The sequence below is a fragment of the Camelina sativa genome, chromosome 17, assembly GCF_030686135.1.
Source record: "Camelina sativa cultivar CO46 ecotype springtype chromosome 17, ASM3068613v1".
NCBI lineage: Eukaryota > Viridiplantae > Streptophyta > Magnoliopsida > Brassicales > Brassicaceae > Camelina > Camelina sativa.
Window position 1 is genome coordinate 40,251,712 of NC_141896.1, and position 27,521 is coordinate 40,279,232.

Here is a 27,521-nt window from a genome sequence, read left to right on the forward strand (position 1 = left end):
TTCTGTTTATGGAAACTTCCCAAAAATAGAATCCTGAGCTATTTCTCTTTTGCCGATGACAACAATAGTCAAACATAAAGAAAAATACTCATCTTATTAATCCCAAAATGCCATAATCGTTACAACCTCAACAAAAATACATAAAAATAAAATACAACAATCCAAGCCATCAACCCGCATCCCGAGCACCACCTCATCTTGGTACTTAGTAATAGTTGCACAAGCAACCACCGCTAAGCGACCAAGTATCAAGAGAGATGGGCTGGAGTACTCCATACCCGCTCCTGCCACAGACTACAACTGGGACCCGGCTAGACAAGCTCAAGTCGCGGCTTGCTTCTCAAACAACTTTTTAAACCTTGCCTTCATTCTCGCTTTGGCTCCCAAGTCTGTTCATTACACCATCACAATCCCATAGGATTCTCATCAAAGGAATCTTCTTCTACCAAAGTTCCTTGAATCTCCTCTCGAGCACCCTCAACGGTCTCGCCTCCAAGGTCATGTTGGGCTGAAGATCCTTAGGAACCTTACCCAACAACCGATCACCCTCATGAAGACATTTCCTCAGCATCGACACATGAAATACCTTGTGGAACGCACGCATAACCTCAGCCAACTCCAACCGGTATGCCACTGGTCCCACCCGCTCAACCACCCTGAACGGTCCCATGTACCTCGGACTCAATTTAGTCTCTGTCAATGACCTATTCAAACCCCACAACATGGCCATCTTGAGGTACACGCTGTCACCCACCTGAAACTCAAGATCCTTTCTCCTCTTATCATCATAACTCCTATGTCGATCTTGAGCCTCCTTCACGTTCAGCTTCAGAACCTGGATCTTCCCCGAGGTCTCCTGAACAAAATACGCACCAAACATGCTCCTCTCCCCCACCTGAGTCCAGCATAATGGTGTACGACATGACCTCTCGTACAACGCCTCATAAGGAGCCCTCCCAATGCTAGCCTGGTAACTGTTTTTATAAGCAAACTCAACCAAGCTCAAATGGTTTGCCCAGTGACCACCACAATCTAGCACGCACATCCTCAATAATTCCTCCAAGGTCTGGATCGTCCTCTCTGACTAACCGTCCGTCTGAGGATGATAGGTTGTACTCATATGCACCTTTGTGTCCATCTCTACCTAAAATGCCCTCTAGAACACCGAAGTAAACTTGGAATCTCGATCATACACAATACTAGCAGGCAGACCATGCAATCTGACTATCTCTCTCACATACTTCCTAGCCAAAACCGTTGCTCCATCAGTTTTCTTGATGGCCAGAAAGTGTGCAGACTTAGTCAAACGGTCCACAATGACCCAAGTCGCATCAAACGTCCTTGATACAGGCAATCCCACCATGAAATCCATAGTGATCATGTAACGCCTGCGAACCAATAGCTAGACCACAATCAATCAAGCCTCTAGAACATCTTCCTCCTCATCGTCCTGATTCCACGATCACACTTTGCCTTTACCTGCACCACAAACACAAATTGAGATGCATGAGTATTGTCATAAACACTCAATGAGGCCATCCTCCCATCTACTGGGCTATACACACAAGCTAATGAGATTCTATTATTAAAGCAAACAAACCAAACACAAACAACACATCAAACCATGAAAACAAGTCTTCGTTAAGTATGGTGTCAACCGACGCTACCGACACTAACATGTCACTGGTGTTGACCATCACCTAACTGGTGTCGACCGACACTGATCAATCCATGGTATCGACTGACACCAAATGGTGTGGATCGAAACTGGTTCCGCAGACACAATCTGCACGAAAACGAACATCGAACCTCCGCTCCAAATCATCCCTAATCCGCTCCAAAACTCTCCCAGAAGTTTAGGAACCTAAGGAAACATAAAACCAACCAACCCACGCAAGCAAAACACAAAAAAAAAACAAAGAACAGCTAAATCAACAGAGATCTCAGGCTTAGATCAGCCATGGTCAAGCACTAACCTCTTTTAAAGGAAGATTGGATTGAGAAACGGTGGAAACAACACCTTAAGAAGTTTCTCTTTCGTTCCCAACAACAGCTCTCCCTTCTACAGCCACAGATCTCTCCAAAAACACCAAGAACAATCCCAAAAACTCTCAAAAACACTCTCAAACGCTTTCTCTCCTTTTTCTCTCTTTTCTCACTGAACGGCGACAAAAATGAAAACCCTCGACTTGGGTCGTCTTTTCCTTTAAATACACAGTTTAGGCAACCCAACTAAACCAAACCAGCCCAAAATCACGAATTAAAACAATCTGGTCGAACCAGAAAAAGTTGGTGTCGGTCGACACCCATCCCTCAATTCCATTATTTGGTTCGCGGATGTTACATATAGTAGATGGGTTATAAAGAGGACATGTTGGAATTAATAAAATATCATTAAATTTGTGCTAACACGGATTAAATCCTTATTTTATTATTTGTCAACACTATTAATATTATAATATTTGACATATAAAAATTAAGTTGATTTAACTAAGATTGTGTAAAATAATTAAATCATTAGGAAATATGTGACTTAATCATAGTGTATAAATGACTTACTATGTATTTAGATCCCTTATTTTTCGTTATAATAACTAAAAATCAAAATAAAATCTAAAACACTAAACAAAATAAATTAAATATAACAAACAAATGGTCATGAAGTATTACAGGTTAAAAACTAATATAAACATTTAGCCACACAAATAGTCGATAAATTTAGTAACTCTTTTATTTGCAAAACATCCAATATTTAACAAAATAATACAATAAAAAATAAATAATAAAAATTATATGCATACGGTGTACAGCGGATTAAAATCTAGTATCTGGTTAAATTAAATACATATATTACCTAGCAATTTTTTTATGTAATTTAGTCATATAATTAGGATGGTAAACACGTCTTTAAAGTTTTCCGAACGTAGAAAACCGACTGTCAGATATTTATGGGTTTATAGACCTAATGAAATGGTATGAAGCCTATTTAGAAAAGGTGGGTCCATAGGTTGGAAGTGGACAAGATATCCATAGACTTGGAAGTGGACAAGCCAACAAGGGGTCCGTTGACATAGAAATAAAATAATGTAAATTTCAATGGTCATTATTTTATTTCTATATTTTTATTTTATTTTCAACATGAATACTGGTCAAATTTAAAGTTTTATTCTCTATCAAACAATGACACATTTACACTGTGTAAGCACTTAAGAGACCATAAAATTTGTTGCGATGAAAGTAGCTCTCGCCATAACCAACTCTTATTATATATCATTCAGCGCGGTGCAGCCCATATAAGGTAAGGAGTTTTAGCTGTTCAGGTTACAGCTATCAGACAACAACACATTTTACCAATCATCGTAATTATTGATAGTGGTGCATTTTGTTTACAAACCAAGTAAAATATAAATAAAACAATTAAAATTCTTTTAAAGGAGACAGTTTTTGTTTAAAACCAAGTAAAATATGGTAAATAATTAGTGGTACACTTTGTTTAAACTCTCAATACATTTTATTATATGAGATATTGGTAAAGTAATAATATTTCTTCAGAAAATATATTTAATTAGAATAATATATTTGTCGAACTATTTGTATCCCATTTAAACATAAGTTTAAAAGTTCCGACTGCATTATTTCGTACATATACTCCATCTTCTTGTGCTTGCCACAAACATACATTAGGCTTTCTACCTCCACATACATCATGTATAAAGCTTTCCTTCCCGATAAATGCGTTAAAATGTGCATGTTGCACATAATCAGGCCCCTGATAAAATACAAAATGATATGTATTTTACATAAGAAAATATTGTAGCAATATTAGACACACGAAGAATGTGAAAGAAATAAACTTTGAAATGAATTACCTTCCATATGTTGCACCATATCAAAGTTCTTGGGTAAACAGTGAAGTAAATCGTCCATTGAACATTGAAGGGAAGAAAAACAATGTCGGTCGCTTTACCTTTGCCCTGTCTACAAATGACCATAAGTTTTTTGTCACCTGAAAGACGATTCCAAATTGAAATATTAAATCTCCTAAATACAAGAATGGAGTCTATTTTCTGGATAGAAAAGAAAAATAAGAAGAAAAAACATATTAGAATTTTCCCCATCTTTATTATTTTATTTTATTCTCCTTACATGAAATGTATATATATATATACACTTTTCACATACACATGTATCTACAATATAGCAATAAATAAATGTCATATTAGTTAATATATTTAATTTTGTTCATTGACTGTTCTTTCGTATTCTTTCAGTTTCATATTTAGTTTTACTACTTAAATTTGATTATAGAAGTTCTATTTTATATATTTAATACATTTTCTATCATATAAAACAAAAGTCACATATCCAATAAGATTAAACCACATCACAAATTTTTATTTTATTTTTAAATCAATTGTTTTAACAAATGAAATAAAATGAATTTCCAAAATTGAAGTGTATGTTGATATTTAACGGACATGGGCTACAAAGGCCAAAGATATATATCACTCGGATCTTTCTTCTTCTATTTTCCTTCTCTCGGTGTTTTGATTCAAAGTATTGCTGTCTTGATCGAGATTGATTATTTCGTCAAAAGGAATAACTCAAGTAACAAAATTACTTGTAATTCTCTTTTAATTTTAAGAACACTAGAATAGTACCCGCGCTACGCCGTAAGATTATTTTTTTATTTTATTTTAGTTATATTTTTTGTGTTTTGTTCTTTATCCGGTTTCATAATATAATATATGTTGTTGGAAATCAAATTTCATAAGTTCATGATAATTTTAATAGTAATTTTTTTTTTGTTATTATAATTTATATCATCTTAGGATACTTGAGTTTTTGATTTCATAAATTTATTTCTTGAATATATTTATAATTTTATTACCTTAAGAAATAAGTTTAGAGATTTCAAACCCTTAGTTCTTGATTTGTTTCTCATTTACAAAGCCTGTTGAACAAATAGAATTCATGATGCTTTGGTACATAATTTTAAGCTATTTTTTGCTTTAAAACTAATGTGATACTATCATACAAAACATTTATGAAATATGATATTAATGATGATAGAAATATAAAAGAGATGATAATGATGGAGATCATTTCTTATTTACAATCGAACACAATGTTTTGTATTTATTTTAGATAATTTTAGTATACTTCAATATTGATGTGCAGTCCAATTAATATTATTTTTGATATCAATGATCTTCAGTCACACTTAATCAGATAAATCAAATTGAATAAATCCTTACTTCCACCAAATCCCGAATAAGATAGTATAAAAGACAACGAAGAAGAAGAAATCGAGCGTCGTTTCTCTCTTTAGTTTTGTTCACGTAAGAGTAAAAAAAAAGCTGATGTGTAATGCTCTGGTGAAAAACATACAACTTTTATTGTATTGATTGATTAAAGCAATAATTTCATCAGTATTCTCATCCATTGTTAAAACTTAAAAACATAGAATTTTCTATAATAGGTTTTGCTCAGTGTTTTGGTCCAATACTGTGATATGGAAATTGTGTTTCTTTTAGGTTTTGTGAACATAAGACTATAATTATAGAACTGTGATTCTAAGGCCATCATTAATGGGAGAACACCAAGGGTGTTCTAAGCCCAAAAAAATTATAAAAATAATGAATAGTGGCTTAGAACACTTTTTTTAGTTCTTTATATAGAACTGATTTAAGCCCAGTTCTTATTTGACGTGACTTCATGTGATTGGACGAGATTTTTTGGAAAAAAAGAAAATATTTCATTTATATAAGTATGCAATTTAAATGTTAATTTATAAGTTTTTATAACTGTAATATGTTTAAGAATATTATATTAATTTATAAGTATATAATTGCTTTTATATAAGTATGCAATTTAAATGTTAATTTATAAGTTTTTATAATTGTAGTATGTTTAAGAATATTATATTAATTTATAAGTATATAATTGCTTTTATATAAGTATGCAATTTAAATGTTAATTTATAAGTTTTTATAATTGTAATATGTTTAAGAATATTATATTAATTTATAAGTATACAATTGCTTTTATATAAGTAAGCAATTTAAATGTTATTTTATAAGTTTTTATAATTTGTAAAATGTTTAAGAATATTATATTAATTTATAAGTATACAATTGCTTTTATATAAGTAAGCAATTTAAATGTTATTTTATAAGTTTTTATAATTTGTAAAATGTTTATGAATATTATATTAACTTATAAATATACAATTGCTTTTATATAAGTAAGCAATTTAAATGTTATTTTATAAGTTTTTATAATTTGTAAAATGTTTATGAATATTATTTCACTATATCTTTATTCTAAGAACACCATGATTAGTTCTCCCATTTTTTTTACCTATGATCTTAACAACTAATCTAACATTATTTTCACTATATATTTAATCTAAGAACACAAAAAAAAGTTCTCCCATTAATGATGCCCTAATGTCTAAAAGAAATTATGGTATATCTAATTAACTAACTAATGGTGCTCGTTAGTGATTTAAAAGTTCACCTCATAAGTTGAAAAGATCGAAGTTTACATCTTTCTATTTTTTACGTAACTATTCACATATTCCAACTATATATATATTTTCTTATTTTTTAAATGAAAGATTTGAGAAAAAATTAGAACATAATATAAAACATTTGTTTTTGAACTTCAAAAGCTTACATATGATTTGGAAGCATATATATGACTATTTTATAACAGAACATCACACACCTCTCTCTAACTGAGTTATATTCCCTATTATAAAAATGTTATCAAATTACTACTAATAAATTACTATTATATAAAAATACTAATAATTAATGTAAAAAGGTGTATTTATGGGTGCTTACTTAAGCATCATGTTAGGTCCAAAAAACTACAGAAAAAAATAATTTTTTTAAATTGGTTTTTGTTTTAATTAAAAAAAACTGAGGTATTAAAAATATAGGATGAAATGTATTAATAAAATGTTTTAATTGGAAGGAAAAGAAACTGATGTGTCACTGATGAAAAACCTTCAAATTTTACTGTATTGATGGGTGAATACGACATAATTATTTTTGATTGCTTCGAAAATAGCAAAGACTACAGAAGTAGGATAATATTGTGCGAAATTAACAAAATGCTTAGCCCTAAATAATAGTACATAAGTTTTACAGAACCATACATCATCTTCAGTCGATATAGTTGTACATATTATATAAACATTCAAGTCCATCCTCATCTTCATTTTCTTATCTACGGATCTGTGAAACCCCTTTGCTTGTTAACTCTCTCTTCCTTAGCCACTTTCCCTGCCGTCTTTTTTCTCAACCATCTTTTTCTGCAATTTCACCATTTCACCAGAAACTTCTCGAAGACTCATTGCAAATTCAGATGTCTCGGCCTCGCAAAACTTCACCTGTTTCTCTACATCTCGTAGCTCTTTCTTGAGACTATGTGCTCTATCACGAAGTGACTCTAATTGCTTGTACGAACCCGTAAAGGCAGTCAATGCATCAACATATTTCAAAGAAACACTCTTGAAATGGAGCTTTTCTGAGTTGTATTGCTCAATGAGGTCCATCAAGGAGAAGCTACCTGAAAACGAGGCTCCGGTTTCATAAGATTGATGCTCTGGTTGATGTTTATGGTTAGGATTGGTTTTGCCATTCGAAACTGAATCGCTAGTGTTCTGACATACACCAGTTTTGTCCTCCGATGCATAACTCGATTTACAGTTGAATCCGGAAAGACCACTACGCAAAGACTCTACTTGAGGGTCAACGTGTGTAGGGGCAAGTGAAGGAAGTACTTGCTCGTCCGTCTCAAGGTGAACCGCATCTTCACATAATGTAATCAAATCAAATGAAGGGACAGTGCCTAGAAAAAAACAAAATACCATAAAAGACTATAAGCGCACAAATGAAAAGGCCACCGAACTAACCAATATTGCGAAAGCTAACAATGCCAAAAGAAGTAACAGCCAAAATGTACACTCAAGTAAAGAACACAGAGAAAATACCTCGGTTTCTGCCATCTGCAGAGGCAGATACGCCATTGTAAACCGGTTTGCGATTGTTGAAACCTGCAAAAACCGGAATTGATTCTTTTCCCATAGGGACTGCATTCATTAGAAGATTATCTTTCAGAGGCTGTGCAGTTCTACCAACAACTCTGTTTCCAAGAGTAGACTCATTAGATGAACTTGGATTCAAATCTGTTTCAACCACCACTCCAAGTCTACTCCTTTTTACATTACCATTAGAATCCAAACTAGTCTCGTGTAACAACAAACTAACATCATCCACAGAGTCAAAACCCGAATGTCCAATCAAAGTAGGACAAGGAGAACCATCATTCCCTACTTGTTCAGGTTGAGGTTGAGGTTGAGTTTGAAAATCATCCTCCCACTGAAAGAATCCACAAGCCCCAAAATTCTAACAAAAAAACATCAGAAGAGACAACAACATCAAATCAAACTCCCAAATATGTAATGGATAAGAGTTTCGTTGTTATTATTTTTTTACCTTCTTAAGGCAGCAAACAAAGTAAGAACGTTGAGCATTTGGTCCATCGATGAATGTTACTCTTGTACAAGGTCCAGCGCCACAAGCGCAAGTGGGGTGAACAGAGATTGACTCCGGTTTGATGATACTCACTTCATCACACCATTTGAAAAATCCACAGCTTGGGATCTACGTTGAGACAGAGATCAGAGAGAGACAGAGAGAGAGAGAGAGACAGAGAGAGATCAGACAGAGAGACTTACTGGGCATTTGTAGAATCTCCTGTTTGGGTTTTTCCCAGTTTTAGAAGTAAAAATGTTGCAAGGTCCGCCGTTGCAGGGGCAGTGAATGACCGGCGGGGAAGCGGAGGAGGCGGGCTCCGTAGTGGTTTTAAAAGGACAGTTGTTGGCCCAGTGACCTGGCTGATGACAATGGAAGCAATCGCCAGTTGGCATGACTGATCGGAGGAAGCAATCGCCGTCGTGCTTGTCTTCCCTAAATTTCTTTTAGTCGCGTTTTTAATTTTTTTTTTTTAACTAGACAGGTGAATAGTGTTGGTCTCGATCTGTGGGCTATCTTTTTTTTTTACACAACGATCAATAAAATAAATGAACCGACGTACTATTTCCCCATCGGAACTATCATATCTTGCCAGTTCCTCATCGATCTTTGATATCTTATCAGTTCTCCTTCGTACTTATATGTTCGGTCTATATCCCCCCGAATCCATACTTCTCTGCTTATTTCCCATCGGACTGGGTTTACACGGTTTTGGTACAAAACCCGATAGAAACCCATGTTAAACCGGTGTGAAACCAATTTAGAACTCGGGTAACACATACAACCCGACCTGAGTTTTTTTCTTCTATTTTAAAACGAAAACCCTCAAATTGGCAAATAAGAACCCTAAAAATCGAAATTGAAAAAGAAAACTCTCTCTATTTCTCTCAAAATCATGAGCAATATCTCTGGATCTTCGAGCTGTTCAACAAATGTCCGCGAAGGAGGAAGAGTTGTTGGTATACCTAAGAGATGTTGGTGTGGAGAAGCAATTCTGGCCAAAACTTCCAAATCCGACCATAACCCAAATCGACGATACCTTCGGTGTGTGTATGCAGCTGGAAATAACGTAATGATAATCACATTTATGGTGTAGCTTATTATTATCTCGGTTCTAAACGATAACCAAATCAATTGTCAATGGTCTAGATTATGAATGACAATCACGTTTTTAAATGGGTCGATGAGGCTTTGTTGGATGAGGTGGATTCAATGAAAGAGTTCATATCAGAGACAATGAAGGTTGAGAAGAAGATGCAAATGGAGCTTAAGAAGAAGATGGTAATGGAGCTTGAGAAAGAGATATTTGAGAGGATTGAAGATGTAAAAGCTGCATTCAAATCAAGGATGAATAGGATGATAATTGTTTTAGTATTTGGTTCTATGATCATCTTTGGTCTAGTTAAGCTAATATGATGACATTGTTAAGTTGTTAAGGTTCAATGTTAAGCTAATATGATGTCATATTTGGTTTTTTATGAGACAAAATAATTCAAAAGAAGAGATGTTAAAATTGTTCAAAAGAGACCATACAAATTTGTTCAAAAGAGTAGAACATCAAGGATTAATAATAAGGTTCAAAAGACACATAGACCATACTAAGGCAGAACAACATATGTTATGAAACAGGTCATAATACCAAAAAAAAAAAAAACACTTTGCCTTCTGCTAATCCTCCACAATCATCCATCAATTACTTCTCTTGAGTAAGACAACCTTGAGTAGATTCCACTTGAGTTCCACCCTACAAATTTAATCAAATATCAAAATCAAATGAGTGAAACAAAGAACAACCATCACATTAGAAAGTATAACTAACCTGTGTTGTATTCTTCTTATTCTTCTTCTGGTGGTACCTACAATTATGATCAGTTGCACCACATATCCCACAATGCATGATTCTCTTCTTTTGTTTTGGTTTCTTCTTGGTAGGTGACTCATGAAGACCTTTCTTCCTCTTCTTGTCTACCTTTTCATCATCCGGCCTTGGTGGTGGATGCACACTTTCACCTCCAGTGCAAGGCCAATAGCGTGGACCTCTTTGTGGAACAATCCCCTCCGTGTAATTTTCCTTCCACTTAAAAGTTCGGGACCATTCACACACGTAGTCTTCAGCTTCCAATGTCTTCTTGAGTATCAGTCCATAAGCATGTTCGCAGGGGATTCCACATATCTGAAACTTCATGCAGGTACAAGTCCTTTCATTTAAATTGACTATGTGTTTCTCATATCCCAGGTAAACTTCATAAGCTCCATTTGTGCTGGGATGTACAAAGCACAGAGAAGCTGCCTTATGCTCTTCAGCCAAGAAACATTTCACATATGGAGTGCATATCCCTGACAAATACATGAATACACATTAAACTTTCGAATTCAATACAAAATAAATGAAAGATAGAAGAAGTGTAATGTTACTAACCTTCGTGTGAATGAGAAAGTGCAGACCTCTTAGCAATCTGAACCATTGCAAGCCTTCGAACAGCCTCCAACATGGCCACAAATGGCTTCTCTCTTGCCTTCTTAATTGTACAGTTGAAGGACTCGACAGAGTTGTTTTCAACATCCTCACAGTAGCTACCAATCTTGTGGAAGGCCCTACACCATGTCTTTGGTTTAGTCTTCATAACATCTTCATACACTTTACTATCGTATGCATGGATCCTCTCCAAGTTCTCTTCATAATCTTTGCTATTGTAGCACCAAACTAGATCCCAGAAGAGTTTCTTCAGTCGCTTCTTATTTGGATGATTCTTCTTTAGTTACCATAAATGTGTCTAACACATTTTCGATGCTCAATCTTTAGTAACTCTAACTCAACATGCTTAATCAACCTCTAAAAATGATAATTTTAAAATAATTAAAATAAAGATGTATATGGATAAACTTTTTTTTAGTGATCATTTATTTTCAATTTTCTCATTTTTTTTTTACTCACAACGATCAATAAAATAAATACTTATGCGTAAACAATTAGACAAAATACAGCTCAAAAATCGAGAAAATTGTATATCCCACAACCACGCTGTTCTCTCGGTCCGTAAGCCTACTTTTATCCGACTATCAGTACTCTATTCTCATAAATCATAAGAGCAAAACATGTATACTTTTGAAAGAATTGTTACTGATTCTACAATTAGTTACATGATATTCCTTTTGTATTTTACCTTTACTAGTACTGTACCAACAATCACTTAGATAGTCTATCATCAAATTTTCATAGTTTAAAGTCAAACGTGGGGTTTAACTATGTAATTGTTTTAAGACGGTTGGCCGAAAAAATTTGAGAAATATATTAGTCTAGTTATATAAGACAAATTTTAAGTAATAAAACTGAATATGAAACTGAAAGAGTATGAAAGAACAGTCAATGATAAAAATAAATATATTAACAAATATGGCATTTATTTATTGCTATATTGTACATACATGTGTATGTGAAAAGTCTATATATATACATATTCATGTAAGGAGATGAAAATAAGATAACAAAGATGAGAAATTTTTTAATATGTTTCCTCTTCTTATTTTTTATCTCCACCCAAAAAATAGAGTTTATTATTATATTTAGATATTTTAACATCGAAATTTTGAATTGTCTTGAGTATAACGAAAAACTTCTGATCAATTGTAGACAGGGTCAAGATGAAGCTACCAAATTTAATTTTCTTCCCTCCAATAACTATTGGATAATTAAATTCATTGTTTTTCCAAGAACTTTGATATGATGCAATTTATGGAAGGTAATTAATTTTAAAGTTTTATTTATTTCATATTATTCTTGTCTCTAATATTTCTACAATATTTTTTGTGTTCTATATCTATGTAGCTAATTTGAATACATATCATTTTTATCATATTTTTTCAGGGACCTGATTATGAGCAACATGCAAATTTTAATGCACATGCAAATTTTAATGCATTTATTGCGAAAACAAAATTATGCATGATGTATGAGGGGGTAGGAAGCCTAACATATGTTTCTGGCAAGCGCAAAAAAAAATAGAATATATATACAAAATAATGCAGCTGGAACTTTTAAGTTTATGTATAAATGGGATACAAAGAATTTGACAAATATTTTTCTCTAATTAAATCTTAATAAATGTTATTAATTTACTAACATCTCATATATTATATTTAATAGTATTACAATACATTTCGAAACTTAAATCAAGTAAAGTTCTTTTAAAGGAGACAACTTCTTTTTAAAACCAAAATAATATAAGTTCAAAATTTACTTTTTCTGATAAATGTTTTGTTGTTTGATCTAGAATAATACTCTCCATTTGAGCAGTATCCATGTTCAAAATTAACTGAAAATGTAGAAACAATTTTTTTAAAAAAAAGATATACCTTATCCCTTTCTTTCTTCTTGTTTTTTTGGCTAGCAAAGTAAATATTTACATTTAGTTTTGTGAGTATCTACGACATATATGTAAGTTATTTTTTACTTTCTCGCAAAAAAAAAATTTTTTATGGCAAAACTCATCGTTTTGATGAGTGCCACGGTGAGAGCTTCTAAACTAGTTATGGGTCTTGTGACCGGTCGGTTCCTGGTGAAGGCTACACATCGGTCCTTTGTTGTGACCAGTCTTATAAAGTGGCTTCCTATCGATCACACGCCTTATGACCGATATCAATAGTGCTTCCTTCAATCGGGTGTAGAAAATAATTGGCTGATCAAATTTTCTTATCTCCACTTCAATGTGAATCTTTACTCTTTTAGCTTTCTATAGAGTCCAATATATCTTTATTGGTGTACAAGAAGTTCTTAAAAAAAGTTCATACTTATGGTGTTTTGAAAATGTTCTGAAACATATTTTTTTCCTTTTTGATCTATTTTGTTTTAAAACGTGTAAAACTTTCTTAATCCTAAAAGTACTTAAAAAATACAGCTAAAATAGATTAAAAATATATATATAGTGGTAGAAGTTTTATACATAAAAATTCATGAGACAAATATGTTTCATCTTTTTTTTTTTATCAATCACACATTAATTAAAAAGAAACTCCAAGATTGGTAATCCAAACTGGAGGAAAAGAGTTTATAGAGGACGTTTCTACGATTAAAATTCTTGACGACCGAGCGAGGTAATGTGCCTTTAGATTCGAAGAACAAGGGATCATCGACAGGGTAAAAAGTGGGAAGGAGGACCGAAGTCGTTGCAAATTAGCTAGTAGGTTAGAGAACGCCGGCCAGTCTTCTGGATCTTGCACCATCGCAAGTAATTCTCCACAATCCGTCTCGAAACTTTGGCAAGCAATCCCACCAACAAGAATACTCTCCATAGCTCAAATCAGTGCTGCTAACTCCGAGTGAAGGGGGATGGACTTCATCAGAGGCATTTTGCTCCCATCAATAAGGTATGATCATCACGTTACAACATCATCAACCCATTTTATCTTTTTTTTAACGTTATTTTATTTGGTTCTAAATTGTTTACTGTCATTCAATAAAACAATCCGTACATATAAGAAGATATAATAGTAATGAAATGTGATTGTGTGGATAAATATATTTATCTGCAATGCATGTGACAATAATACCATATTTAGGGGTTTGTGACCTCAAATTTAGGCCTTAGTTGGAAGCACTCTATGGGCGTATTTCAATACTCAGAACAAAAAAAAGGCTAATGTTACCACGTTGGCCCTGAAGATCATAAACATGGGTTCACCCGAGCAACATTCGAAATACGCTTCAACATGGTTTGTAATTGCTTTGACATGTGCTAAAAATTGCAACATGCTGCATCCATTTGGAAGTAGGTGATTCAAAATGATGTTCAAGAAGAAATTCTATCTAAACCTCAAGGTTCCAACCGTTAGCACATCAATCTTCTTGCATTTGAGAGTATTTCATTAATCTTGACTTATTCGTATTGCGTGATCAAGAAGAGTTATGCTCTCTCGGTGGGAGAAATTTATAGAGTAGTAAAAAAATTTTGACCCTCAACAAGATTATATAAACCATTGATTTTATTAGATCCAACGTCATCCAATGTGTTGGCTGTTCTGGACGATTGTGTAAAGTTGTGGTTGAGCTCTGGACTAGTAGAAGGTCTGCTAAGTAAGTTCATCCATCAAGGCCTTGACCGTGATGATCTTGCCAATCAACTTCTAAAATCAATTAAGTATATAGATGAAGTTGACGCTTTCATGCTTCACACCTCAGCTACATCACCCGCGTGCTACATCTTTGGCCTAAATACCGACATAATAATATGAATGTTTGTTTCACACGGATCTGTGAAACAGGAATCAAGATGGTTAAGTGGGACGAAAAGCATTACTTGCTACCACTTGCGAATTTATGGGCTAATCTGATCAGCCGTGATCAACCGCGTCTTCGTGGCCAACATTTCCCTATGTCTCTGAGAAGAAACCTACACGACACTCATGACTAACCCAAACAAGCCATTTTCACCACAAATCATTTTTGATCAAAACCTATATCCTTCCATACACCTATACTTGTTTATAACGTTTTATTTTTTATGGGTTGATTTATTGTAATTTATACCGAATGGGTTTTGGTCTCGCAGATTGAGCAGTGATATGTCTATATTTTTTCTCTTCTTAGCATATATTTATCATTCATTTAGTTAGGATAACTCATTGGTTTGCATCATTTTCTAGTTCTTTCTATACACTTTGCATGTCTAGCTAGTTCTTGCATCATTATTGCATACATTGTGCATTTTCAGAGTATTTCAGGTATTTAGGAGACGTTGGAAGCGCATCTGATCGAGCCACGCACTCCATAGGTCCAACCGAGCCACTCTCACTCACCACACACCCCAGAGGTCCGACCGAGCCACTCTCACTCGCCACGCTCTCCAGAGGTCCGACCGAGCCAATCTCAGGTCACCAATCGAGCTGCACCAATCGAGCCAATCTCACAACACTCCCGGAACCGTTTCTCGAGCCAATCTCACAATACTCCCGGAACCCTCTCTCAATCCAATCTCACAACACTCTCGGCACCCTCTCTCGAGCCAATCTCACAACACTCTCGGCACCCTCTCTCGAGCCACTTTCACTGACCACGCTCGAGCCACTTTCACCGACCACGCTTGAGCCACTTTCACTCACACCATTCGAGCCACTTTCATATACCAATCGAGGGACTGGACGCACACCGACTCTTTCGCACATGTCAGGAAGACGTTCCGTCTTACACGCTTCAGGAGATTACCAAACCGACTCTTCACCTTGTCGTTTTAAGTTTTAGGGATTTACATGTTTTTACTATAAATACGTTTTGTTAAGTCTTGGCTGGGGAGATCTCATCTTATATCTTTTTTTTAGTTCTTTTCGTTGAGGTTTGACCTAGCCACCAAAAAACGTTCTGAGACTTGTAATCCGACATCTCCGAGTTTATTCAGTGTTTGCACTTGATTTATTCTACAAATTTGTTCTTCTCATTTTTATCTATCTCACTATGCTTGATTCAATGTTTTCTGGGTTTGCTTTCTTGATGATGACTTTCGGATCTGAGTAGTGTGATAGTTCTTGAGGATGGGATAAATTAGGTGGATCATCTTAGTATGCAGGGTGTTTAAGCTTGATTTGTATGAAACCCTTCTGGACTAGAGTTAGAAATACTAGTTTCTCTCTAATCAATTGGAATTAGGTCTTCGACACTTCCACACCCAAAAGGTGTTTGATGAAATGTCTGACCAACTAGTGCTAGACACTTACGTTCCTAGCCTAAGAGATTAGTTGTCTAGGATGTTTGTTGACGTGAATAAACTGGTTCGTCATGCCTGTTTAACCATGTTTCTCTAGCAAGAGCTAGGTTTGGAAGTGTTGAGTATGAGTAGCTTCTGCCAAGAGATTGGATTAGCTAAGTCGTGATGTTCATTGTATAGGGATAGTTTGTTTGTGTCATGTTAAACAATCTGTAGACTAGGAGACTCCACCGACATCAATTACTCTCATCCTTAGGACTTCTTTCTTCCTGATTTTTATTGCATTCCTGACACTGTTTCTTATCTTGTGGTTTTGTCTGTGTTTAGACTCGTTTATGTTTTCATTCATTTTTTCTTCTTGTCATACATTCTCGTTTCTGGTCCTAGAACACATTTCCGTTTTGCATTCTGATCATTCTAGGATTGTTAGATAAAAACACTCTCTTTGAATTGACTTGTGAAATCTTGATTGCATCTTGAGTGACTAGCATCATCCCATTTGGATTGACACCTTAAGTACTACAACTACATAAGGTTAATTGAACCTGCTAGGATACACAAAAATCTTAGTATCAATTTGGCGTCGTTGCCATTTATGATTCATTTTGCTACATTTGAGATTTCAAGTTTTGCAAGTTCTGTTACACTTATCATTCTGAGTACTAACTTGTTTTGGTTGTCTACTTGTTTATTTTGCATCTCAGGATCCTGTTGATTGCAACCTTGCATGCACACCAGATCTAGAGGAACTCAGAATCTCCTTCCTGCTATTGACGACATCAATGAGCTACAAAGACCACGCCCAGCTCGTCTTCTCGCCGATCATCACACACCCCTCACTATGGACGCTCCTAATGGACCAAATCCGAGACCGCGAAACATTGGTGTTGGGGATGCACCAAACACTCATACTCAGCGTGCTGGAATCGTCCCTCCCGCTGTGCAGAACAACAACTTCGAGATCAAAAGTGGTCTGATCTCCATGATCTAAGGGAACAAGTTTCACGTGTTGCCTATGGAGGATCCACTCGATCACCTCGACGAGTTTGACCGTTTGTGCTGTCTTCAACAAGATTAATGGAGTGAGTGAGGATGGTTTCAAGTTGCGACTCTTCCCATTCTCCCTAGGAGATAAAGCTCATCAATGGGAGAAAAACATTCCCAAAGGCTATATCACCACTTGGGATGACTGCAAGAAAGCATTCTTGGCGAAGTTCTTCTCCAATGCTAGAACTGCACGTCTAAAGAATGACATTTTTGGTTTTAATCAGAAGAGCTCAGAATCATTCTGAAGCCTGGGAGCGTTTCAAGGGTTACCAGAGCCAGTTTCCTCACCATGGGTTCAGCAACGAGTCACTGCTGAGCACTATATACCGTGGTGTACTTCCAAAAATCCATATGCTGCTTGACACTGCCTCTAACGGAAATTTCCTGAACAAAGAAGTGGATGAAGGATGGCAACTAGTTGAGAATCTCGCTTAGTCTGACGGTAACTACAATGAGGACTATGACCGCACCGTTCGCAGTGACACTGGGTCTGAGGAGAAGTACAAGAAGGACCTCAAAAATGTCAATGAGAAGCTTGACCGTATCTTGCTAAGCCAGCAGAGGAGCGTCCACTTCGTATCTGAGGATGACCCTTTCCAAGTTCCAGATGGGGAGGGCGAGCAGACTGAGGAAATCAGCTATGTCTAGAATCATGGTGGATACAAAAAAAGTTACAACCCCTACAAGACGAACCCCAATTTGTCTTACCGAAGTAACAATGTTGCTAATCCACAAGATCAGGTGTACCTGCCTCATCAACAACAGCAAGGTCAACAAATACCTTTTGTGCCTTACAATCTGGGATTCGCTCCAAAGCAACAGTTCCAACAGGGTTACCAACCTCCCTCAAGACCACCGCCAGGATTCCGCCCTCAACCAGTTCAGCCTACTCCAGCCCCAAATTAAGAAATGAAGCAAATGATGCAACAACTTCTTCAGGTTCAAGCTAGCGGTTCTCTGGAAACTGCCAAGAAGTTTGCTGAACTCAGTCAGCGAATGGAGTGTTCATACAATGATCTGAATGTCAAGTTTGAAGCTCTTAACTCCAAGATGAAGTATATGGAAGGCAAGACTACTTCTAGTTCTACCCCAACACCTGGCCAACTACCTGGAAAAGCAATTCAAAACCCCAAGGACTATGCTAGTATCCATGACATCACCACCCAAGCTGTAGATGTACGGCTCACTGAGGACAATGAGAGTTTAGATGGGGAGGATTTTCTTCAAGATGAAGTTCAAATAAAGGATCCCTTCGAGGTGCTTAAGGATCTAATTGAGTCAGCCAAGCAATCTGATCCTCAAGCTACTAACCAACCCGCTGCTCCCAAGGATAAACCTGTGAGATTCATTCCTCCACCATACAAGCCACCTCTACCATTTCCAGTGAGGTTTAAGAAGCAGCTCACTGAGAAGTATAAAGCTCTACTAGAAAAACAATTCAAGGAGATAAAACTTAGGATGCATTTGCTTGATGCATTTGCACTTGTGCCTCAATATCAAAAGTTTTTAACTGATTTGGTAAAAGAAAGGACCAAAGAGAAGGAGGAGATAGATAAAGGAGCTCAAGCTAAGGCTCTGGAAGATGAGAGAGTAGTACATGTCATATGTGGAGTTATTCATGAATGCAAGGCTGTTACTCAGAAGATGATTATCCCAAAGAAGCTAGAGGACCCTGATTCTTTTACCTTGCCTTGTTCTCTAGGTCCATTGGCCTTCACAAAGTGCCTATGTGACCTTGGTGCTTCAGTCAGCCTCATGCCACTCTCTGTAACTTAGAGGCTATGATTCAACAAATACAAGTCATGCAACATGTGCTTAATATTGGATGATAGGACAACTAGACTGCCTCATGGTCTACTAGAGAACCTGCCCATCAAAATTGGACAAGCTGAGATTCCTACTGACTTTGTGGTGCTGGAAATGGATGAAGAACCTAAAGATCCACTAATCATGGGAAGACCTTTCTTAGCTACAGCTGGAGCAGTCATTGATGTCAAGAAGGGGATGACTGATCTCAATCTAGGCAAAAATTTTAAGATGAAGTTTGATATCAAGGATTCTAAGAAGAAACCAACTATTGATGGGCAGACCTTCGTGATTGAAGAGAAAGATCAGAAAGCGGGGTTTGACATCTTTGAGAGTGTGAATGAGGCAGACACTGAGGTTTTGGTAACCAAAGAGAAAACTCAAAGTTTCACTCGACCATTCTTCAACTCGAGTACAATCGTCACCCTCCCTACGCGTCAAGACCTGCTTCCTAAACCTCACCAACCGCAAGAGTCAAGTACTCCCGCGCTTGACAGTTTGTATGACCTCCAAAATACTAAGATTCTAAGGGATTCAATGAAAGATTTAACATTTATGGTGAAGGATATGAGTGGGAAAATCAAGAAGCTCCAAGGTACAATGAGAAGTTCTCCTCCAAGGAAATTAAGGAAGAGGTTTCGGATAATGAAGAAGAGCAGTTCATTTGTTGTTGAACCTAAGCAGAATGTTAAAGAGTATCTGGCTAGATATGACATTCTAGAGAGGTCTTTGGAGCCTCTCTATGACCCTCCCAAAGCATAAGAGTATGCAAAGTCAAGCTCAGAAACTTTAAACAAGCTCACTTGGGAGTAAGTCCCAAAGGTATCATTGTAAATATTTTTTTTTTAGGATCCTTGTGTTTTTTATTTTTGTTTTTAGTTTTCTTGTGTTCAGGAGTCTTCAGAAGGGAGTATGGGCAACAAAGATAGGGGATACAGAGAAAAGAAAGTTTTGTCCACTCTCATCGCACACTCGAGCCGATGTCCTCTTACTCGTTCCTCACTGCGTCTCTCGAGCTCACTGCGTCTCTCGAGCCACGGTCCAACTACCACAATCAAGCCATGGTCCGACTACCTCAACCGAGCCACGTTCCGACTACCTCTCTTGAGCTAGTCATGACACCCGCTCGAGCCCACATCAGGGCATGCACAGAGTTGAGCAGCAGATCAGGGATTATCAGCCCACATAGGTTGTTGTGATAGTATCGGATCATGGTGAGTCCAGAGTCAACGACATGCAGTGCGACAAGCAACCAAACGTGTACACGCAAGCGGTTGAACAGCAGGTCGACCAAACAGCTGAGGACACTCCTGCGGATCCGGACCAAGGCGAAGGACAAAGTCAGTATCACGCTCCACCTTGGGCGAGCACCGACTCCTTCTTCTACTACTTAGGTACTCCTACCCTCCTTTTGTATATATCATTTCATTCATGCATTGTTTGTGTTGTGATTCTTAAATCCTCCTGCAAATTTTTCTTACACAAGAGACTATGTAATTTAAGTTTGGGAGATGGTTTGAGATGATGTATCTGATGTTGTTTTTTGTGATTCTTATTTCAAATTTTTGCATCATATCATGTTTGAGTCTGCATTCATCTATTTGCATAGAAAAACCAAAAAAATTTGAAAAATTTTCCACAAAAATAGAGTGTTCATGTAGTTTAAACTTGCACATTAGGATTGAGTCTAGTGTTATTCATAAAGGTTTGTTGCATTTAGCATACGGGTTGATTATGATTGTAAGCTTGTAAGCATGTTGGATTCAATAGGATAGGATCAAGGTTCTTGTTATTAGTTCTTTGATGCATGTTGATTGAACTTGAAAATGTAAGATTGAAGCATGTTTTGAATTGACATCACTCCCTATCTATCTAGACCTAATACTGACTTCCAATTATCTTGTTATGCATTGAAGTTAAACTCATGGATACCATACACATACTTGGATTGTCTTTCACAGTTTTACCACCTTTGTCAATCCAAGTACCACCCTTGCTCTTGTATGTATCAGTTGGTTTCAACTTTTAGCCTTCTTTTGAGCTCAACTCCTTTTCGTGAGAGAACCTTATTCTGTATTGACAAAACCACTTGAGAAGGAGATCATCTTCATCTTTGACCCTTCACCCTAGACAAATGAGTTCAATGACATTGCATAGCTTGATTCATGGTTCTCTGTTAATAAATGTTAAAGGGGGTGATTGATAGGATTGCATGTGTAGATTAAACAAATGAAATTCCTTCACCATGCATCATAGAACTAAAAACAAGGACCTTGACACTAACAATTTTATTTGGCATGTTTTAGGTTCTAAGACCCCACTTTCACACCTCTCATCCATACTTTATTCTTGATTGTTTGCTTGAGGGCAAGCAAAGAATAAGTTTGGGGGAGTTGATATGTCTATATTTTGTCTCTCCTTAGCATATATTTATCATTCATTTAGTTAGGATAACTCATTGGTTTGCATCATTTTCTAGTCCTTTCTATACACTTTGCATGTCTAGGTAGTTCTTGCATCATTCTTGCATACATTGTGCATTCCGGAATATTTCATGTATTTAGGAGACGTTGGAAGCGCATTTGATAGAGCCACACACTCTAGAGGTCTGACCGAGCCACTCTCACTTGCCACACACCCCAGAGGTCCGACCGAGCCACTCTCACTCGCCACTCTCAGGTCACCAGTCGAGCTGCACCAATCGAGCCAATCTCACAACACTCCCGGAACCGTTTCTCGAGCCAATCTCACAACACTCCCGGAACCCTCTCTCAATCCAATCTCACAACACTCTCGGCACCCTCTCTCGATCCAATCTCACAATAGTCTTGGCACCCTCTCTCGAGCAAAACTCACAACACTCCCGGAACTGTCTCTCGAGCCAGTCTCATCCGCTCGATCAAGCCACTCTGTTCGAGTCGTTCCACTCAAGTGGGATTTAGCTTTCGACGTCTTCTCCAAAGTTGTATATAATTGAGTCATCTTTCCAATGCCGTTTATTTCAACCCAATCGGAGGTGTGGTTCAAGAGTTATCATTGTTTTAGTGGATGCGTATAAACCCAGCTCGAGCCACTTTCACCGACCACGCTCGAGCCACTTTCACCGACCACGCTCGAGCCACTTTCACCGACCATGCTTGAGCCACTTTCACTCACACCATTTGAGCCACTTTCATATACCAATCGAGGACTGGACGCACACCGACTCGTTCGCACATGTCAGGAAAACGTTCCGTCTTACACGCTTCAGGAGATTCCCAAACCGACTCTTCACCTTGTCGTGTTAAGTTTTAGGGATTTATATGTGTTTACTATAAATACGTTTTGTTAAGTCTTGGCTGGGGAGATCTCACCTTTTATCTTTTTTTTAGTTCTTTTCGTTGAGGTTTGACCTAGCCACCAAAAAACGTTCTAAGACTTGTAATCCGACATCTCCGAGTTTATTCAGTTTATGAACTTGATTTCTTCTACAAAGTTGTTGTTCTCATTTTTATCTATCTCACTATGCTTGATTCAATGTTTTCTGGGTTTGCTTTCTTGATGATGACTTTCGGATCTGCGTAGTGTGATAGTTCTTGAGGATGGGATAGATTAGGTGGAGGATCTTAGTATGTAGGGTGTTTAAGCTTGATTTGTATGAAACCCTTCTAGACTAGAGTTAGAAATACTAGTTTCTCTCTAATCAATTGGAATTAGGTCTTAGACACTTCCGCACCCAAAAGGTGTTTGATGAAATGTCTGACCAACTAGTGCCAGAGACTTACGTTCCTAGCCTAAGAGATTAGTTGTCTAGGATGTTTGTTGACGTGAATGAACTGGTTCGTCATGCCTGCATAACCATGTTTCTCTAGCGAGAGCTAGGAGTATGAGTATCTTCTGCCAAGAGATAGGATTAGCTAAGTCGTGATGTTCATTGTCTAAGGATAGTTTGTTTGTGCCATGTTAAACACTTTGTAGACTAGGAGACTCCACCGACATCAATTACTCCCATCCTTAAGACTTCTTTCTTCCTGATTTTTATTGCATTCCTGAGACTGTTTCTTATCTTGGGGTTTTGTTCGTGTTTAGACTCGTTTCTGTTTTCATTCATTTTCGCTTCTTGTCATACATTCTCGTTTCTAGTCCTAGAACACATTTCCGTTTTGCATTATGATCATTCTAGGATTGTTAGATAAGAACACTCTCTTTGAATTGGCTTGACTTGTGAAATCTTGATTGCATCTTGAGTGACTAGCATCATCCCATTTGGATTGACACCTTAAGTACTACAACTACATAAGGTTAATTGAACTTGCTAGGATACACAAAAATCTTAGTATCAAGCACATTCCCAGGTTTTACAGAGTATATATTTTTGTATCAAACAAAGAAATAAGCCAATATAATCAGTTCATTTCTTTTTACAATGTCACTATGTGATGTTCCAAAGCCAATGGTGTTCTGAGGATACAAAGGTTCACATGAAGTTGAAACAGGGAAATATTTAGCTCATAAAGATGGAAGATCAATCATACAATCAACAAACAACAACATAAATTCTAGCATCAGATCTTGCCTTCTTGAATATTTGCAGATTCCTCGTATTCGTTACCAATTTCTCTATTCATTGGTCATCACAAACACCAGGGTGTTCCATGTGTACACCACATCTTTGTATTCCCCAGTACTTACCAGTGATCTTGAAATCAAACTCAAGCTCGATGAAGCTCACATCTGTTTTAGGAAAGTTCAGAGAGATGGAAGATTCAAAGATGTACAGATGCTCCCTAGATCCAAGCAGATCTGGTATATCTTACTCGAGCAATTCAGAACCAATAATATGGCCATTTTGAATGTAAAAGATGCAACAGGACAGCTCCTTGGCTTCTTGACATCAAAGTCGTCCACAAGATAGGTTCAGTGAAGCAGCAAAAGACAAGCCTTAAATCTAAAAAAAAAAAAAAAGGTCTTTGACTTTGATCTAAAGTGATGATTAGAAAATCCCCTGTTTCTTGGTGATCAAAATATGCAGGAACTTTTTTACCAGGGAAAAGCTTAAACTTGCAATCCAATATCTCGATGAGTTCTCTAGCTTCTTGACTTAGGTTGAAACAGTTGGAAAAGTTGAGACTGATCTTTGGATGTTCAAAAGATCCTAGTATTCTTTCGAGCGAATCGCAGTTAGCTGCATTAAGGATAGAGAGAGAATCCGGAAGTTGGGGCAGTGATACGAGATTCTTGCACCCATTGAGGTGAAGTTGTGATAGTTGAGGGAATTGTTCCTTGCAGCTCAACTCAAATTCTTGGACACTATCAGGAAAATGTGGGAGCACCTCATGGCTTTTGCAATCATTCATTCTCAGTTCAAGAAGACGAAACCAAGACCAGATGGATAAAGGCACTTCTTCTATAGCAGTATCACTTAGATTGAGATATTCAATGCTTTTAGAAATATTTGGAAACGTTTGCAATCCTTTGAATTTGTTGAGGTCAAGTCTAGAGAGAGATTCTAAGTTGATGTTGGTTGGTAGTACCTTTAGGTTGTTGCATCCCACCATCTTTAGCGTAGTGAGACATGAGAGATTCTGGATAAATGGAGGAACTTCTTCTATTTCTGTAAAACTCAAATCCAATTCTTCGATGCTGTTAGGAACAGGTGGGAACTCCTTGAGACTTTTGCAAGAATTCATATCTAGCTTCCGAAGAAGGGACAAATACATGACTGACGAAGGAACCTCTTCTATCTCTGTAGCAGAAATAATAATTTTACTAATGTTTGTGGAAATTTCTGGAAACCTCTTCAACTTTGAGGAGGTAAAAGTAAGATCAGAAAGAGAATTCAGGTTTATGTTGGTCGGAAAAGCCTCCAGATTTGAGCATTCCACCATTGCCAATTTCTTTAACTTATCAAGTTTCCCAATAGAGGAGGGGAGCGTCACCAAACTCGAACAAAGAGCGAGGTTAATCATCTCTAGATTGGTGGCATTCCCAATACATGAGGGGATCTCCACAAGACTTGTGCAAAAACCTAGGTTCAATCGCTTTAGACTTGTGGCATTGGAGAGATTAGGGATTTCTTTTAGGTTCTTGGAGTACAACAGGTTGATCTCCCTGAGACTTCCAAGCCGCTGTACATGCAGTTGAATAAAGACATAAATTGTTTGTTGCCGTGTTAGTCAAATGTTGTGTGAAAATCATATACGCATTTACTACTCAAGACTACACATTACCATATATGTAAGATTTCAATTACCAAAGAAGCAAGTAAAGAGCATATAAACATAAAAATGTAGTGGCACCAGATAGAGAGAATATACGATGAATGTGTTTTAAGTGAAAACTACGAGATGATGAATTCAAAAGTTAAAGGGAGAAAGAAAATTAACTAGTTACCTGATCTCCTTCCCACAATTTCTCAAGTTTGCTATCCACCATGACAAGTTTAACAAGAAACTCAGGTTGAAACTTAGAAGGCATAACTTTCATGGGAAAGCTGTCCCAGTGTAGTAATTTAATTTTGTAGGGTAGAAACTTGAGACCTTGTGGTAAATGCAGCTTTGGCGCAACAAACTTCTCGTCATAGATTTTTAAGTATTCGAGACTAAGCATCATTTCAAAAGCTTGCTCATCTATTTCTAGTTTGTGTTTGATCTCAGATAGATTGAAATTTATGCCTCTAATAGCTAGAGCGTCCTGTAAAAAAAAAATATGAAAGAAAACAATTCCTTACTTAACAAGTAAAGTTGTTTAGTCATCAAATGATTATTTAGCGTAACAAAATGGTTGGTGATATGTCATGACTTACTGTATTGTATGGGAGTGCATTGCAAATTTCTGAGCATCCACCAAAACTGTACATCCCTCTAGCTCTTCCCTTACCAGTTTTGCTAGCAATGTATGCATTCCTATCTTTACGTTATATGTATATATGAGAGATTTCTCCTCTAAAACTCTAAGCCTTCGACTAAAGCCATCTCCAATAACTTCTTCCACTCTATTTATCATTTGACCATTGAAAAAGCAAGCTATGTCACTGAATAAATATTTTTCTTCTAAACTTAAGGCCTCATAGCTGGATTTCAAAATGTTCAAAATATCTTTGTGAAGGCTAGTCTTCTTTAGATTTGCAAGTTCCATTCTCCACATCTCCTTGGACATTTTCTTGAAATGGGAGCCCATTACCTGTAGTGCCAAAGGGAGATCACTCGCAAACTCGGTAGCTTCCTTAGCAAGATCCTCAAAACCATGATATGGGTAATTCTGATCAAAGGCATACATGCAGAATATCTGAAGAGCGTCATCAGTATGTGGATAATTCACCTTGTATATATCTTCATCTTGGATCCCATGTTTCTCCAAAACTCTTCTATCTTCAATAGTAATGATAATCCGACTTCCACTACCAAACCACCCAGGATAATGCACGGTCGCCTGTAGTTGCCATAACTCATTCACATCATCAAGAACGACGAGCACCTTCTTGTCCTGAAACCTTTCTTTTGCAACACGTAAATGAAAGAATATCAATATTCTTATCCTTGAGTAGTTCACAAAACAATTCCCTCTGTAACTCAACCTTTGCATCATACACATCATGAAGAGTCAAATGTCGTCTCTTTATATCCCCTAAATGTGCACTTAGTTGAAACTGAGGAGACAATTCGTTAAGTAAAACTCTAGGCTGATGAACTCCAAATCCCTATCATCCTTACTTCACTCGTTTGTAAGTTTAACAACGAGTATATGCTTGTAACATGAACTTGAAGGCCGATGTAGTCATCAAAATCCCTAGGCTGTCTTAACTGCAGCTTACGCAACACATCTATGGCAATTGTAGCGACCATATTAGTTTCACTTGTCCTAAACATGAATAGTATTGATCAATTAATTATAAAGACAATGTCCATACTTAGATTGCAATTATTATTCCATATATATAAGAAAATATGACATACCATTTTTCAGATTCCACCCAGTCCCCCTTTATATTTGCGGCTTCCGTCAAAGCTTTTCTCCATAGCCGCCTCACCTCTTCTGATTTTGCAGCACAAGTTTTTTCGAAGGCCTTCCCAAATTCTCCCCTCTGATGCCTCACATCTGCTGGTTTCACTTGATGATAAATGGTCATTACTTCTTGATTCAACTCATCTTTATACTTCATAACCTCCACCAATTCGTTTAGACACCAGCTTGAAGAAGCGTAGTTCCTCGAGAATATGACAACCGTGATCCTGGCATGTTTTATAGCGCGTAAAAGCTCGATACCAATAGAGACTCCTCTCTCTATCTCATTGTCAATGAACGGTGTGATTCCCTTTCTTTGAAACTCCCTCAAAATGTGAGTGAGAAGGTTATTGCGGACGTCGGCTCCATGGAAGCTCAAGAAGACTTGGTGTGTCAATGTGCGAGACACAGAAGGTGAACCAGATGAAGGAGACAAAGAAGA

General features: G+C 36.8%; 3 protein-coding genes, 1 non-coding gene and 2 pseudogenes across 5 annotated transcripts; 2 read left to right on the plus strand and 4 right to left on the minus strand.

Annotated features, from left to right (window-relative positions):
- Positions 1–3,488: 3,488 nt before the first annotated feature.
- Positions 3,489–4,131, minus strand: LOC147924958 (uncharacterized). Its single transcript, XM_087493853.1, has 2 exons — positions 3,870–4,131; positions 3,489–3,769 (listed from the first exon to the last, which is right to left on the minus strand). The coding sequence occupies exons 1-2, from the start codon at positions 4,116–4,118 to the stop codon at positions 3,566–3,568; spliced, it is 453 nt and encodes a 150-aa protein (XP_087349979.1). The 5' UTR covers positions 4,119–4,131; the 3' UTR covers positions 3,489–3,565.
- Positions 4,132–7,105: 2,974 nt separating this feature from the next.
- Positions 7,106–9,057, minus strand: LOC147924959 (uncharacterized; annotated as a pseudogene). The gene is made up of 4 exons (XR_015586155.1): positions 8,753–9,057; positions 8,511–8,678; positions 8,006–8,420; positions 7,106–7,863 (listed from the first exon to the last, which is right to left on the minus strand). The product of XR_015586155.1 is annotated as an uncharacterized LOC147924959 (transcript).
- A 1,185-nt stretch (positions 9,058–10,242) lies between these two features.
- Positions 10,243–11,173, minus strand: LOC147924960 (uncharacterized). The gene is made up of 3 exons (XM_087497017.1): positions 10,969–11,173; positions 10,369–10,886; positions 10,243–10,293 (listed from the first exon to the last, which is right to left on the minus strand). Exons 1-3 carry the CDS (start codon positions 11,171–11,173, stop codon positions 10,243–10,245), a joined length of 774 nt encoding a protein of 257 aa, XP_087353143.1.
- An 867-nt stretch (positions 11,174–12,040) lies between these two features.
- On the plus strand, positions 12,041–12,637 carry LOC147924961 (uncharacterized; annotated as a pseudogene).
- A 387-nt stretch (positions 12,638–13,024) lies between these two features.
- LOC104760062 (uncharacterized) lies at positions 13,025–14,956 on the plus strand. Its single transcript, XM_087497018.1, is given in 5 exon segments — positions 13,025–13,105; positions 14,128–14,281; positions 14,284–14,365; positions 14,444–14,773; positions 14,806–14,956. Coding segments are annotated over 5 exon segments (798 nt in total).
- A 2,525-nt stretch (positions 14,957–17,481) lies between these two features.
- Positions 17,482–17,586, minus strand: LOC147924962 (small nucleolar RNA R71). The gene has a single exon (XR_015587937.1). It is a non-coding gene; the product is annotated as a small nucleolar RNA R71 (small nucleolar RNA).
- Positions 17,587–27,521: the final 9,935 nt, after the last annotated feature.